Raw genomic sequence first — 16,771 nt, forward strand, 5'->3', positions numbered from 1 at the left:
TTTCAGACCTAGATCCTCTGAGGTATGATGGCTGATGGCATCTAATTCCCACTGAAAACAGTATTTCTGAAGTACTGGTCCAGTTTCTCCCTGATTGTATCAGTGTCACAGCAGTATTACCTGGCTGTCTAGTTATAGTCTGTAAAAATGGCGCAAAATAAATGGGAGGTGGGAAAGATGGAGGGCTTTTGAGAATGATGATCTGTATGTCACACAGGTGTAACCGGGTGTTCCAGCATTTTAGAGGCCTGATCTATCTTTGGCAACATTTCTAGCAACCTAAAAATATCAGGGGCAGATCCTGAACCTGAAATGAACCATCTGGTTCCAAATTTACCTTTATCAAAGGCATTTTAATGTTCAAACCCAGAAAGAGCAGAGCAGTACAGGATCTGCCTATCTTCTTGTTGCTGTTGCTATGGGGTTCCTGTAACCAGAGACTATAGAAAGGATAGATGAATAATCAACTTAGGTGTCCAGTGTTCCTAGTGATATTTTATCCTCCAGAGGTCACACTGTATGTTCAGTCCAAGATAAGCTGGCAGGTACCCATTCTGAAATGATGTAGTTTGAAGAAAAAGCCAGCGGGTGTCTGAAATGCACATGAAGGAACTGGTTTAGGCAAAGGATTTGTTTTAAAATATTCCAACAAAAGTGCCCAAAGCTATATGAGTGGTTTCTGCGAAACCTCTAGAAACTCAGCACACTTTAAACCCAGCTATGACCTTATTTAATGTGAAGCACATAACTTTGGCAGCCAAATTTATTTTTGCCTGAAGACTGTTTTAATTAACGCTAGTAGGTCATTCTGACTAAAGAAGGAAGAGTACAATTGCTTTCATCTTAATCTTTCACTCTTTAATTAAAGACTGGCCTGAAACCAAGCCAGGAGCCCACACATCTTCACACCCACACATACTGGGCCAAAGTCATTACTGAATTACATGCTATATCTCTTTATCTGCACACAATACATACAGTGATGGCAGTGACACTTGGGAGGTTGCTCTGTGTCTCCAATACTGTAAGAGTAAAACTTCTCCCTATGCCTCTCTAACAGAAGTTTAGGTCAGGGGTTCAAAATTCAAGTTTATGTTTCAAGAGCAGTGTCTACAGATGTAGTCTGTTACCTTGCCTACAAAATCAGAACCAAACCCCAATTTGCTCAAGTCTTAAACTAAGCCTTAGTTCAGAATTAAGTATCATACCAATGTGGATGACAGCTGTGGTGATAGGACACTCAGGGAAATTGTATTTTCTGAGCAGCTAAATAGAAAATGAGTGATGAAATAGTTACAGAGGAATGAGAGAGAAGGATCATAAGGATATCTGGACTTAAAGAATAGGAAGAAGACGAGATAGTTGGCAACTAGTAGCAGCAGAAGGAAGTTAGCAGATGTCTCTGTGGGCAAGAGGCAGCATTTACAAGTTGCAACAAAGGAAATTCCTATTGGACATACAGAAAAAAAATCTTCACCAGGGGAGTGGTTCAGGACTGGAGCAGGATTTCCAGAGAGGTTATGAAATCTCAGTCTTTCAAGATTTCAAAAATTCAACTGAAAAGTCCCTGAGCAACCTGATCTAACTCTGAGGTTAGCCCTGCTGTGAACAGGAGGTTGCACTAAGTGAGTTCCCAGGGACTTCCCAATCCAATCTTCCCATGACTCAAGGAGAATTAGGTAGTTTGTGAGCATGAGACCACACCTGGCAGTGCCGTGTGAATAATTATATTTCTGTTGCCCAAAGTAACATGAAGTACTTAATCTTATTGTCATGTACAACTGTCCATCAATTCCCTATTTTCACATGGATTCTGTTTACTTTTCAATGTCTTCTCTACTTGGTAGTTTGGAGAGTTTCATTGCCTTCAGTGAACCTGAGATGTCAACCAGGGAGCTAGAGGACAGGGTCAAAGGGCTGTTTTCACAGTCCAATGAAGCAAATACTAAATCCATGCTGGGCTCCACCTGGACAGAAGCATGGACAGGACTCGTGGAGGCTTCTTCAGTGAGGAGGTCTTCAGGATGAGTCCAAAACCGAGTGCTTGGTGTAGGGAAATATTTCCTTCACAGGTCTGGCCCAGACGTCACATGGGGAGTTGGGTCTTCTGGTGGTATCAGCTAGGTGAGATACAGACATATGTGTTCAGTAAACACATATCTCTTGACAGTAATTTGCTAGTATAGACATATCTTTGCTCTTTCAATGCACATATTCATTATATATGTTTACATGCATGTGTAAATATGAAATACATAAATCTAATAATCCCCCAACATATTAGTCTTCATTTCTGCTCCTGTATTTCTCTCCCCTCCAGCATATAATAAGCAAAATGGTGTCGGTTGCCCATCTTAGCCTGGTCAGTGCCCACTGACCAAGCTCCACACTGCCATGGCACACACCATCCCAGGTGGTGCTGCCTGCTCTCCCAGCCTGGGCTGAAGGCTGTCACCCCAGCCAGCCGCCACTGCTGCTTAGGGCATCTTCCCGTCCTCTCCAACTCATGGCATCTGATTAATTATGATCCCTCTAATTGTCTCTTTTTACAGTGAGGAATGTTAATCCTGGGTTTTGTTCCTTCTTCCAGTTTTATAAAGACCATAATAAGGAATATTTTTTCTTGTCACCCTGACTATTTAGACTGCAAATTTGGGGAAAGGTATGATCTTGATAACTGTAGGGGGGTGGCAGTCATCAAGGCAGCACACATAACACTGAATAAGCTCAGTGAAGTCTCTGCCTTGAACAGCCCTTTTCCTTATCCATATTTGTTCATTTTCACCTGAATTGTAATGGGATAAGTGTACGAGTTTTAGAAGTTGTCTGACATCACCAATCTTTTCTGTGCACCTGTCTGCTCGACGATTAGATTACAGCTTTTTTTCCACTCTGTTGCTTTGTGCATGATAATAGACATTTCATCATCCCATCACATTAAAACATAAGAAGAGCTGCTCTAGGTCAGATCAAAGGTTCAACCATTCTAATTCCAAAACTGAGCAATCCCAAACACTTAAGGAGAGGGAGCAGAAGGAGAAGGATGAGTATATATACAGCATTGCAGCAAAGTGGTTGTTCTTTGGTAGACACTTCCATTTTCTAGAAACTGGCCATTGATGGAGTTCATACAGCAGCAGTTGCGGAGGGTTGCTGTTTTTAACAGTCCCCAGTGGCTCCAACCTCCCTCAAGGGCTATGGGGGACTTGCATCATCACATCTCACAGTGCTGCTGGATCACGTAACCTGAGAATAAGCCCACTTTTCCACTTGCACCTTGTGTTCAGACCAGCCTGTTATCTCTGCAACATCCCACTACTGTGGCTAATGCAGTATCCTGCCTTCCCAAAAAAGACGGCTCAGGCCTGGTTTGGGCAGTAGCATGCCAACCTAGGAAACCTGCCTCAAGAACTCATTCAGAAACAGACTTTCTCAGACACTTTCCACTGTCCCACAGAAGAAACAGCTCTTCCCTCTCACCAGGGGTCATGCTGCAGCAGTAGGGGTCATATAAGACATACTGTTCTCAGATATGACATGAAAAATTACTTCTAGTTTATTTGTGAAGGAAGTCCTAACTAAGCAATGCTGATGTGCCCACTTGGTTGGAGATGTGTCTGAAACCATAATCTCTGGGAAAGAAAGAAGAGCGAGTCATAAAAGCAGGCAGCAGGAACTTTATTGCTGGAGAGCCTTGGCCCCAAATTGGCAGGGACCTGTGTGGGGACTCAGCAGGGAGCAGCAACCCCCACCCCCCTGAGAGCAATAAGCTATTTAAACAGCACACGCTGTACTCTGGGTTAGCAGGAGTTTGCATAACCGTGCAAAGCCCTGGAGCCTGGGATCTTCTAAATAAATGCCACATTTATCAGTATCTAAAGCAGAAGAACATCCCACCTACCCTTCCCCAACCCCATAAAACAGTGTCATTAGTGCAGTCAGATAGAATCATTTGTTTCTTTAGGGGTTAAAAAAATAATCCACAGACACTGCCAGGAAGAGGCATAACTAAACATGCATCAAAGAGTTAGAGCCAGAACACAGATATAAAGCTAAATCAATCATCAAAACAGACCGCAACGAGAGCATATACATACAGAGCAAGAAAGAAAGTGAGAGGGCGTTTTGTTTGGGTAGCTAATGTTCTCTGGACGAGGAGAGAGAAATTCTCTTTTGGGTTTTTAATGCCACTCTAAATATTTATAGCAAGATCATGGCCAGCTGGTGAGGCGGTGGCAGGAAGTAAGGAGGGGAGGGTGCATTTTCCCCAGCACCCCAACATTATTCTCCGGGTTGCCTTTTTACTCGAGGAGAGGGAAGAGGCTGAACATTGCCGTGTTAACACTCAAAGTGACTCATCTGAAGGAATCAAGTCCAGTGGCTCAAGCCCTTCCCCTCCCTCACCTTGCCTGGCCGTGCACACACACAGATTGTGTGGGAAGGGAAAATGCCACAGCCTCCAAAAAGCTATGCCAGCCTGACTCTACCCTGTCATTAGTGCGGGTCTGGGCCTTCGGGGTTTTGTCTAACCTTCAGGCATTTCACCATGTTGTTATGCTGCATTGAAAAGTCTCTGGGAAAGGCCACATACGGTACAACCCGTGATGCAAAGCTGCTGTTTTTAGAGGAACAGACTGCCCCCATCCCTGCAGTCTGCTTGGCCGAGGATGCGGGGGCAGGAACGTATGGAGGACTGCAAACACCAGCGCAGCACAGGAGTTGACATAAGGGCACTGTGGCTCCCAACGATTTTCGTTCATCTGCCTTGCTGTGACTAGACGCAGACATGACTCACCCGTGAGCTTTGGCTTTGAAAATATGAGAAGGAGTTTTGCTTTAACCTTGTGTTTCCTTGTGGTAGAGATGCTTAGAAATGACATTTTGAATCCAATCCCATCCCATAACAAAGGGAGGAATTTCAACATAGATGAGGGGCCCAATCCGGTTACCCAGACATAGGCAGCCAATGCCATTTTTCTTGAAATAAGCAGGAAATTGGCACAGAGCTGGGACACATCACACTGGACCTGCTGGAGATCCCAGTCAAGGATCAGCGAGGGTTGTGGAGGATTCTCTGCTGGCACAAGGGAGATCCCAGCCCTAGGGATGGATTTAGTCTCATCATTGCAGATACTTGTATGGGAGTGTTAAATATGGTCACCTACATGTGATTAAGGCAGCAGAGCGCCTTGGAGACCTAGGAGCACCTGGAGGACTGTTCACCTGCCCAGATACAGGTGATACTTACTGGTGACCTGAATAACTCATCCGACTCAGTTGTATTGACTGACTAGACCTCACTGGCAGCAAGAGAAGCTCAGACACCTTGTTCATGTGCAGATACCTGCAGTTAGGGACCCCATCAAGATGTCTGTGCTGGGGACTTAAGTACCACACTGGGACCTGCCAACCCAGGACCCTGGTTTCCAGCTTGCTGCACTCACTTCAGCAACCCGCTCCAGTCCTCCCACCCATAACGCTAAGCTTCCTCAAGCAACCTGCTTGAGAATTTCTTTCCCAAAGGTTTCAGAGAGCTGAGGTCCTTACAAAAAAGGCCACAACATATCATAAACTTCTCCAAGAATGAACTTCACTCTCTGCTTGGCAAACGTAGCTGGGCTCTCCCTGCCCACCTTCGGGCAGCCCTGGCCACAAGGGTCCTTGTGCATCAGCATCTCCCACCAGACTGCAATGGGCCGATGCTCCCCAGACCTCTCCATAAGGTGGAGGCATGGTCTATCCCACTGGAGTCCCTGGAAGCCCTTCTCTCTCCCTCTTTCTCCATGAAACTACAGTGACAGTGCATTACCTAGTGCGAGGCATTGCAGACTGTTTACAGGCTTCTAGAGTTCCCAGGCATTTCAGGACAGGGTCCTGCCACTGTTTCCAAATGGACAGCCAGGACTTTTATAAGTGAACTTTCCTCTCCGTGTCTATTTATTATATGTAAGCATTTGCCAGAAAAACACCACTCGGGCATGCTCAGCACTGGCCAGGTCATTGCAAAAGGCAACGGCAGCGTCACATGTGATAACAGCGAGAAGCCCGCGTGTGCCTATTCTTAGCGCTGGAATGTATACAATGCCCCACCGCCTCGCCGCTCCTGCGCACAGCTCCCGAAAGCGGCAAAAGTGACTTCAGAATAAACACATCCAGAAATCACCCTCTATGAATCACTTACCAACTGAAAGAAACGTCCTGTGGGTTTATAGGTTTTTATCCAGACTCTAGCTATGGAAAAACTCAGCAGAGAATAAACGACAGAGAGTAAGTGCATGCAGTGAAGGACAACAGAAGGTAAACGTTTCTACCCTACCATTTCACTGCAGGTTGAGCAGTTAGCCATGACAATAGATACTCATCATATTGTTCTGCCTGGCACTTAATTTAGTCATTGTGTGTCTGATTAACATAAAAAAACCACAGCTAAGCAGAGTTAAGAAATAACCATTTTAACGCAGATTCCCAGTCTCTAGGGTTTCTTTTGCCCTGCTGCAGAGTTCAGCTCTGCCAGATTTACATTCTTTGGGAGTGACTAATGCTAGAAGAAAGAGGCGCAAGCTACTAAACTGCTAATACTTTAAAATAGTGAATAAATGTCTAAGCACATTTATTCAATGTGATTAAAATGAACAAACCAATTGCTTCAGCTGTCCAGCTTTCATCCCAAATTGGTGAGATAACTTCAGTGCTTTTGCTTCTTGCCAGGGACACGGGCAGTACTGACCTCAGAGCTGCAACTTATCTGATAACTTAATGAAAATTTTAAAGGGTCTTAGTGACCTTTTAGCTTCTTTACTATTTTCCCACTGTGCTTACCCATGTTCCGTTTTTATGTGTAACAGTGAATGGATATTTAGAGCAACATCAAAGTCTTGATTTGTTCCCTTGGAGCTGGATATTTCAATAAAAGCTGCTAAGAATTTGAGGTTTTCTGCCAAGTCCAGAATTTATCTCTCTCCTGTTTTGCTATGGAGGAGGGATCCACTGAAGAGTTTCTCTTCAAAGACCAGGATTTCTCCTCTGAACTGCTGAGGCAGCTGAATGCTTTGCGGCAAAGCAGGATGCTGACTGATGTTACCCTCTGCTCTGAGGGCTTCGAAATTCCCTGCCACCGAAACGTGCTGGCTTCCAGCAGTCCATACTTCAAAGCGATGTTCTGTAATGACTTCAGAGAGAGTCGCCAGGCTAAAGTCACCCTGAAGGGCATCAGTGCGGAGATTTTGGATCAGATTATCCTTTACATTTACACAGGGGAGATTCTTATATCTGCTGAAAATGTCCTGTGCCTGTTGGAGACAGCCTCCATGCTGCAGTATGCTAAGCTGTTTGAGGCCTGTTCTGTGTACCTCCAAGACAAGCTGTCTCCTGACAACTGTCTGAGCATGATCAGACTGGCAAAAGTCTTGAACTGCCAAAGCCTGAATAAGAAAGCCAAGGCTATGGCTTTGAAATGCTTTCCTGAGGTGGCTTCTTCTGAGGACCTGAAGGACCTTTGTCCCTTGGAGCTCATCGATTACCTTGGGGATGATGAACTCTGTGGGGAGGAGGAGCAGGTCTTTGAGGCACTGATGGTCTGGATCCGGCATGACCTCCAGGCAAGACAAGGCTACATCCAAGAGTTGTTCAAGAAGGTCCGGCTTCAATACGTCCATCCAACTTTCCTCTTCCACTTCATCGCCAATGACTCCCTCGTTCAGTCCTCACCCACTTGCAGGAGCATCCTTGAGTCCGCATGGAGACATATGTTTTCCTTGTACAACACCAACACACCTGACATCAAGCCCATGATGCACGTTCCTCGCAGGTACTCCAACCAAGAGTTCCTCATCATCATTGGTGGCAGGAAGGACAGCCAGCAGACGACAAGGGATGTCCTGCTCTATGATGACAAGACAAACCAATGGCTAAGCCTGGCCAAACTTCCCATGCGCTTGTACAAAGCCTCTGCAGTGAGCTTACACAGCAATATTTATGTGCTCGGAGGGATGCCTGTCAGCAATAAGAAAAGCCCGGTCAGTGATAATATTTACATTTACTCCCTCAAACTCAATCAGTGGAGGTTGGTTGAGCACATGTTAGTTCCACGTTACTCCCATAGAAGCTTGGCATATAAAAATTATGTTTTATCTTTTGGTGGAATTGGTGAAAACCAGGAAATCCTGAATTCTGTGGAAAGATACGATAGCATCTACAACACCTGTGAGATCATGGCAAACATGCCTGTTGCTGTCCTTCACCCTGCTGTTGCTGCCAAAGATCAGAGGGTCTACCTCTTTGGAGGAGAAGACATTATGCAAAACCCTGTCCGGCTGATCCAGGTAATGGTCAGTCCTGCTTGTTGTAGGCAGTTTCATCTAAGGTATTCACCCTACTGAGGAAATGAAAACCCCCAAAAAACTTTACTGTGATTTGCAGCAAGAGGCGGGATGAGTTGACAAATGGTTTCAGGGAAGTCTTGTCTGCAGGGAGCACTGCAAGACTTTCACTTTTCCTTTTGAGTGTTTTTCAGGTCCAAGCTCCAGGGTGCTTCTTTGGGTGTCAGTCAGCAATGCTGCTGGTTGTCACTAGGGTCAGGGCTGCTGCAGGTGATTCTGTGGCAGGAAGCAACCAACCCCTCTGCCTGGCTTCATGCCTGTAGCATGAGGGCTGGAGCACCTCCTTTATGAGGACGGGCTGAGAGAGTTGGGATTGTTCAGCCTGGAGAAGAGAAGGCTCTGGGGAGACCTTACAGCGGCCTTCCAGTACTTAAAGGGGGCTACAGGAAAGATGGGGAGGGACACTTTATCAGGGAGTGGAGGGACAGGACAAGGGGTAGTGGTTTTAAACTGAAAGAGAGTAGATTTGGATTAGATATAAAGAAGAAATTCTTGACTGTGAGGTTGGTGAGACATGAGACACTGGCACAGGTTGCTCAGAGAACTTACAGATGCCCTCTCCCTGCAAGAGTTCAAGGCCAGGTTGGACAGGGCTTTAAGCAACCTGGTCTAGTGGCAGGGAGTTGGAACTAGATGATCTTTAAGGTCCCTTCCTACCCAAACAATTCTGTGATTCTACAATTCTATGATCTCACCAAAATTAGTGCTTTCCACTTGGCAGCCAAGCTAGGGTCTCAGCTGCACACCTGCTCGCTCGCAGCAAAAGCAAAGATTTGCAATCATTAGAGTGATTAGATTCTCACTCATCAAAGGGCCAGGACTTAAACTGACAGTTATTTCATATGAAAAGTTGTGTTAAAATTGTGGCTCCTGCCACATGTTGCTGGCTCTATGCCTGCTTTCAGCAGTTATGCTCTATTTGGAGGAAAAAATACATGAAATCTTTTCTTATCTGATTTGATGCTTTAGCATCAACATTGTAGTGTTACTTTCCCCATGAGTCTTTTTTACTGGTTTAGGTGTTCTAACTAGGAAGGATCATTGAAGGCTAAGATGGCAGCCAGCACATGAGCAATATTTCTTTATGGTGATAACACTACTTGATTATCAGGAGGAAGGATATGTATTTATCAGTTAGTGGGGAAATGTCCTGGAGATATTTGCTATATTAAGAAGCGGATGACGTGATATAAAAGTTTGCATCACCCAGATACAGATGACTGAATGATCAGCATCTGGCAACAGCTCTTTTTCTCACATAAATTGATGACTTAGATACCACTCCAAGTCCCATCAACAAGTCCCTTTGCCAATCTGAGTGCATACCAGCCACCAGCACAAATATAGCAGCTGGGCAAACACGGTGGCTGCCAGCAGAGCTATATGAAGTTGAGGTTTATTTGCCCAGGAAATCACTAAGGCTAAGGCAGGAATATACAGAATAACTGGAAAATGAAATGAAATGGCTTGCACTTTGGGAGAGCATTATCCAGAGGTTATAGTGATTTAATGGCCATGCAAAGATTTACAGCTGAGAAGCTTGCCTTAGTGCGTGTGCTAGCATCTCCTGAGCAGACAAGCCTGGAGAACTAGAACGCTTTCCAAGGGGACATATTAGGAAAATAAGTGGGTAACTTCTCAGATTTCCAGCAGTTCAAGCCAGAGGACTGTATTCATTAGGACAAAATAAAAACCATAAGTTCCTGTGTAATTACAATTGCCAGTTAAAATGCAACATAAACATCTGCATGTGTATCTTTATTTGTTTGTCAGGTTTACCATGTTTCTAGGAATACGTGGTTTCGGATGGAGACCAGAGTGGTGAAGAATGTCTGTGCACCAGCTGTCATGATTGGAGACCAAATTATCATCGTAGGTGGTAAGGGTTCTGTTTCACCCTCCCTCCCACCTACCTCTGCCCAGCTCCGGTGGGATTTCACAGCCTTCCTGCTTGGGGTGTTCCCTCAAAAAGCATGTGGAGCTTGGCAAGGAAAGGAGGAGTGTGTCCACACTCCATACTCATCTCTCATGGGGACTCATGGACTTGGAAGTGGGGACAAGTTCTCCACGAGGCACATTCTTACCCCAAGCAGCAGGACCTGGGTGAGGGGAAACTGGGGAAAAGCCAGTGCAAGTTACAGCTCTGCAGAAGGGAGGAAGCCAAGGGCATGGTGGGCCTTCTCCTCCCCTGCTGACTCACAGCTTGGCCTTCCATGTCTGCTTCTCTTGCAAGGGTGGAGAGCATGGTTACCCCAAGGTCATGGACAGCTTGTTGGGGTGGGTGGGCTACAGAGCTATGAGGCGTTGACCAGTTGTGTAGCTGCCTCCTGGGGGTACATGAGAAATGTCCAGAGAGGGGTGTGAAACACTCGGAGAGGGGAAACTTCTCAGTGTCTTTTTCAACCTGCCTCTGCCTGTGGCACTTGAATGGATCACATCTCATTGGTAGACAGATACACGCTGACCTTAATGCATCTCCCCTGACCACAGGCTGGCACAAGAAAGTATGTGTTTGATTATTTAAGGGAAACATAGAGGAGTTTTAGCAGAGCAGAGGACTGAACCCAAATCACACAGAACTCATACATGATGTCACCTCCCAGGAGGAGGCCACTGCTACCCTTTGCAGTGAGAATAGGGGAGACCTGAGTCAAATGGTCCAAGTCTATCAGGCTCCTGCGTAGCAGATTACCCTGACCTCAGATCACAGTGCCCAAAACACAGTATTTTCAACTCTCGTCAAATGCATTAATGTGAAGGGCCTGTATTGACCCCTCTGCTGCTGTTGAATTTAAGTTCTCAATTTATTTTTTATTTATCTAACAGAAGCCACAGAAATTCATGTTAACTTTAAACATCTTCAATTTTGCTTGAAAGTAGGGAGATTCACCATGGTCAGGTTTTATTTACCGCCATGCCAAAACATCGGCCAAACACTCTTAGTTTATCAACAACAGTAAAACCCACAAAAATAAAAATTTATCTTAAAAACAGATTTCATCACATTTCAGGTCCTCTTTGCATGACTGGTCACATCATAACAAAGAGGGGTAGGCTGGCCTAAGCAAGACAGGTCTTGATTTTTGTAAGGGAAAGTGGCTTCAAGGACTGCAAAAAATGGCCCAAAGTAGTTTGTTTGCCATGGGAACTCTTGGTTATCTACAGGGATACATGGGCAGGGTATTGCTGGGTACCAGGCTTCAACATCTCCATTGCTCCAGGGCAATGGCGCTGGTACCAGCCCTTACCTCTCAGAATATGCAAGGTTACATCACCCCTGAGCTGTCCATTGGGTCACTGGCATGGTGGCCAGCACAGATGCGGCGCCAAGGGCTTTGGGAGTGGAGCAAGCACCGGTGGCACTGTGCTACTGAGTACCCAGCTCCATTCAGTAGACAGCTATGACCAGACAGGCATTCTTGTAGTACATCATCACTTCTCAGCTTAGATATCTTAATTCTGCCAAGTTATGTACCAGTATAATAGGTTTTATTGAAAACTAGCAGAAATAGATTATCATTCCTTCTGGTGGCCATAAACGCTAATTCCCACCTGTCTCTTCCACCTCTGGCTTTGCATTTAGGGTACACCCGGAGAATAATTGCTTATGATACAAAAGGCAACAAGTTTGTTAAATGTGCAGACATGAAGGACAGACGAATGCATCACGGGGCCACTGTCATCAAGAACAAGCTGTACGTCACAGGAGGACGATGTCTCACCACGAACAATGTCATCAAGGATTTGGATTCCTTGGACTGTTATGATCCAGAGACCGACACATGGACAGCAAAGGGAAAACTGCCACACAGACTCTTCGACCATGGATGTCTTACACTCCAGTGTGTCCCCTGTTCTAAACTTCTATAAATGACCTTCTGTACTTCCCAGGACATTTTGTACTTTCCTTCCCAGAAAGGACCCACCTTGCTCTGCAGAGAGCACATGGGGAATCTTCATGGGGTCACACAAACTCCTGACCTTGAAGGCACCAGTGGCACTAGTCATTCCCTGAACACTCTGCCAGAAAGGTGATGAGCTTTTTGCTCATGCTGTATTCATCTGACCAGTATTGCATGTGATGCTCCTAAGTCCAGCCCAGAGGCCTTACCCAGAGTCTCAGCAGAAAACAGGAACAAGAAACTGGGTAAGAACCTGCAAGATTTGGTCTTGTACAGACTTTAAAATGAAAGCCGAATAGGAATGCTGGTATCACCAGGGAAAGTAAGATCTGGGTAACTTAGATTTGTTAACATGCAAACTCAGCTGCATGCCGTGGCCCTTTGCTGCTCGGTGCTGACCAGGCTTTCAATTTCAAGTGGTGGGAGCATTTAAAATAGGAAGCCCCAAGCTCTAGTCTTGTAGCCAGCCCAGCAGCAGCTGCCTGCATTAGCTATGGTAGTCATCTCATAAGCAATAAAATTTTAAAGTTCCTAACATCAAATTAGAAATTAGCAAAAGGCTGATGCTTTGATCTGAACTCTCACATTGCAATAAGATGCAGATTTGACTTTTCTGAGCTCCTCCTCTTTCACCATGAAGGGAAGATTTTTGTTCCATCTGCCTGCTCTCTGAAGGAGCAGGCGAAGGCGGGATGGAAATGAAGATTGTCTGCATCTTCTTTTTCAAGGGATCATGTTTTGCAGGGATCTTGCTTCTCCTTTTGCATCAGGGATAGCAGTGGGGTTAGTTAGGAAGCCCTTTGGCTGATGGAATTCCTGAAATCTGGAATAGCAGAAAGGACACATGAAAAAAAAGGGGATGTAAAAGAGAAGAGGTATTTGGGAGGAACATTTTTTTTTTCCTTTTCTCCTCTCTCCAAACCACTGGAAAACAGTGATGAGAGAAAGCCAGTGACAGGAAACCAGCTTTCCAAGAAGAGCAAGTCTGAGTCTGCCACTTGGCAAAGCAGCTCTGGCTCCACCAATATTTTTGTGGGGTTCTGCCACTAAGTGCATAGTTTTAAAGGGAGGGGATTAATCATCAGATACTGAACGGGCTGTGAACTGCCGTCAGGTCACCAGGCTTGGTAAGATTGCTGAGATGGCAAGTAGCTTTAAAGATAGCACTGATGACCACCCTTCAGAGAAAGGATGACAGAAACAACACTCCTTTTTCCTCATATTTGAAAGCAAGTGAGACACTTCCAAGGGTCCAGGATGGCATGAGGAAACCACGCTCAATCCTCATCTTCACAGAAGGCTGCACAGCCATGTGGTCACCACCACATTGCAGGATACCAATGCCAACCATTAAGATCCCCTCCCATAAATCTGTATGTGGGAGCAGAAGGGTGACAGAAATAGTTAACAAGGTGGGGGGTTGGAATGAAGAATTGCATATCAACTGGTGTTTTAACAATGTGAAATAAAATGGTCATTATTGTTTGTATGAGCTTTGTGTTTGGGAGTCTCCATTGTTCCTTCTGCATTGTTGATAAAGGGAATTGTTTTTGTACCAGCGTTTTTCTGCCAGGGTTTCCTTCTAAGGATCTGAGTAAACCTGCAAAAAATGAGTGGGAACCCAAACTCATCTCCCAGCTCGGAAGCCTTTGGCTATGTTTCTCCAGTCTTTTAGTCTATATCATCATCTCTTCCTCATGCAAAGAAGGGCTAAATCATGGCACTTGCCAAGTTGGACCGGAGCAGTGATTCATTCTGCTTCCTCACAGGCCAGCTCCAGCTCTCTGGAGAAAGAAGCCTTGTCATGGCCAATTATGGAACATCTGCCCCGGGGAGATGTTTACTCCTAACCCTGCAGTGCTGCCTTCCCAAACTCCTTCCTGTTGTGACCCCACTCAGCTCCAAAACTCCAGGAGACGCCAGTGGCTGCCATGCATTTTAGCTGACACGGATTCCTGCCAGGCTCGTGACTGTACCCAGAACTGAGGAAAAAAAGCTGAGCTGGGGCCATAACCCCATGTTTGCAAACCATTGCCACAGTCATTGGTTTACACTTGGAAGCAGATTTTTTTATTTCCCGTATCATGTAACTAGTGATTTTCTCAGCATTCATGTGAGGACCAAATAGTATCTTGCACAGCTGTAGAGCTGGGCAGGAAACAGGGATTGCAAAGAAGAGGCATGGCTGCAGCAGCACTGGGCACAGCATCCTTCTCCTGGCCCTTGGGGAGCCCTCACATCACCCCCAAGTCCTTGAAGATGCCATATGGCCAGCTCTACTCTGGCTGCAAATCTGTGCTCCTTCCCTTCACAAACTCCTCATCTCATGCTCATAATTCAAGGAATTTGGGTTTGGTGGACAGTAAATAAAAAGCCTGGTTTCTGATAGATTTCTGTCTTGTGGTCAGTTTTGACTCAAACTCTGACCAAAGCTTTTGGGGCCGTTTGCAGAAAAGACTGAAACCAGAGAACATTGCTGAGCCTTACCAAGGCAGACGAGGACCAGCAGAGTTGCTCAGTCACAGGGAGGCAGCAGCACACGCAGCTTCAGGGCGAACAATATGCAGCCCCGGGGCAGACACTATGGGGAGAGGGGATGCTGCCTTTCTAATCAGGTGTTGGCCACCACCTGGCCCATGTAGAGCAATACCTAGTACCATACCGAGTGCTTTGTAATTGTTGTACTCAGTGGTGCTATGGGTGAAAGCACATCTAGCAAAGGTTGTTCAAGGTACCCCTTTCTCCAGTGTCCAAGCAGGGTCTGTAAGGCCGCTGCTACCTGGAACACTTTATGATTCACCACATGCTTTTCCAGAGGTCTCATTATCCTAATATTCGAGCATTTGAGCACTCACTTACATAGGAATCCCTCATGGGAGAGCAGCAAGGTACTTCACAAATACAATGACAGCCCCATGAAGAGGTGGGAATTTGTTGGTCTTTATTTAATAACCATGGAAGACAAGGAAAAGAGGATTTTAAGAAAGGGTCGTTGATTTGGGGGACAACTTTTAGAAGGGCTGAGCACCTGCTGCTTTTTTCCAAATCAGGGAATGCTGTGAAGGCTCATCACCTCTAAGGTCTCAATCTTGGATATTCTGAGACAGCCACTAGATCATGGAAAGCATAGGACCACATGGCTGAAAGCAGCCTGCTCCATGGGACAGTGAGTTACACAGTCCCTCATGGCAGGTACTTGTCCAACTCATTGAAAATCCTCCATGAGAGACACTCTGCTCCCCCCCTAAGTAATGTACTTGAGTACATTATTTACCTCACAGCTTTTAATACTATCTATACTAAATCTTCTTTGCTGTACCTTCTGCCATCCCCACAGAGATAAAGGGCAATCGATTACCATTTTTGATACCATATATTTTTTACAACTTTAAAGTTTATTAGGATGTTTCAAATCTTGTAGACTAAACAAACCCAGACCTTTCACTCTTTCCACATAAATCATGTTTTCTAGACCTCTGATCATTTTTGTTGTACTCCTCTGGACAATTTCCATTTTATCTGTATTTATTTTATATTATTTAAGTGCAGGGCCGTGGCTCAGCCTCACACTGCTGAGAAGGGCGGTAAACCCCTTCTGCATCTTACCTACAGAACTCACAGTCTCGCAGCCCAGAAGGACTTTTGGGTTTTTTTGCAGCGGCAGATTACTGACTTGGGTTCAACTGTGCCTGGGATTAGGGAATGCTTGCAAGTTTGGGCAAGGTCACATGGAAAGACTGCAGGAGATCCAGGATGTCCCAGGGTTATGCCATAACTCCATCTCTGCTTTGGCTCACCAGGATCCCGAGCCAGATCCCGTTAAAAACAATGTCTCTCCATGGGCTTAAGCAAGGGGCTTTGCAGCAGGCCCTAATTATTGTGTTCTCAGCTGGGTTCATCTCTAATTCCATTAATTTTAACAGTAAATATTTAATGTTTGAGTCATTTTTTATACTAGGGGAAAAGTTTCAGGGAAGAAAAAAAAAAAGGAAGGAAGGAGATTGCATTTTCTTTTTAACTTTCTTCCACATCCCTTGCTGCAAACTCAGAGCTGAATCCTGCTGCACAGGAATCTCTGCTTTGATCTTAGAAAAGAGCTTCGTAGGTTAAGCCTGTGTTTTTTCACTGTAACCATTTATCAAACAATACAATCCTTTCCAAGGGCAGCCTTTTTCTTGCGCAGTAATGTGTTTATAATTATAATGCATTTCCTGCTTCTTTTTTATTAAACACACCTGACAAGGTAGGAAAAATGTTGATGCATAAATAAACGGGCACTCCAAGTTCATCCTTTTGTCAGTTCTTTTTTCCAAATGCCAAGGAGTTCACCGTGAGGTGAACCCTCTAGTTGAGAAGGAAACAACTGGGGAGAGCATATATGAATAGTATACAGGGTAATTTATCCCTGGCATTGTTTCTTAGCCTGACCTGAGAGCCATTAATAATTGACAGCAGCAAAAACAATCCCTTTTTAAAAATATAAACATCCAT

At 45.2% G+C, this 16,771-nt stretch overlaps 1 protein-coding gene across 2 annotated transcripts; it reads left to right on the forward strand.

Moving 5' to 3' along the window:
* Positions 1–6,170: 6,170 nt before the first annotated feature.
* Positions 6,171–13,772, forward strand: KLHL38 (kelch like family member 38). 2 transcript variants are annotated; one of them, XM_074897580.1, is made up of 5 exons: positions 6,171–6,297; positions 6,846–8,015; positions 8,157–8,321; positions 10,152–10,257; positions 11,962–13,772. In XM_074897580.1, exons 2-5 carry the CDS (start codon positions 6,972–6,974, stop codon positions 12,246–12,248), a joined length of 1,602 nt encoding a protein of 533 aa, XP_074753681.1. In that variant the 5' UTR covers positions 6,171–6,297; positions 6,846–6,971; the 3' UTR covers positions 12,249–13,772. The 2 variants fall into 2 exon arrangements, with proteins under 2 accessions (XP_074753681.1, XP_074753680.1); XM_074897579.1 differs by having other exon boundaries at positions 6,846–8,321.
* Positions 13,773–16,771: the final 2,999 nt, after the last annotated feature.

The sequence above is a fragment of the Athene noctua genome, chromosome 2 (assembly GCF_965140245.1).
Source record: "Athene noctua chromosome 2, bAthNoc1.hap1.1, whole genome shotgun sequence".
Taxonomy (NCBI): domain Eukaryota; kingdom Metazoa; phylum Chordata; class Aves; order Strigiformes; family Strigidae; genus Athene; species Athene noctua.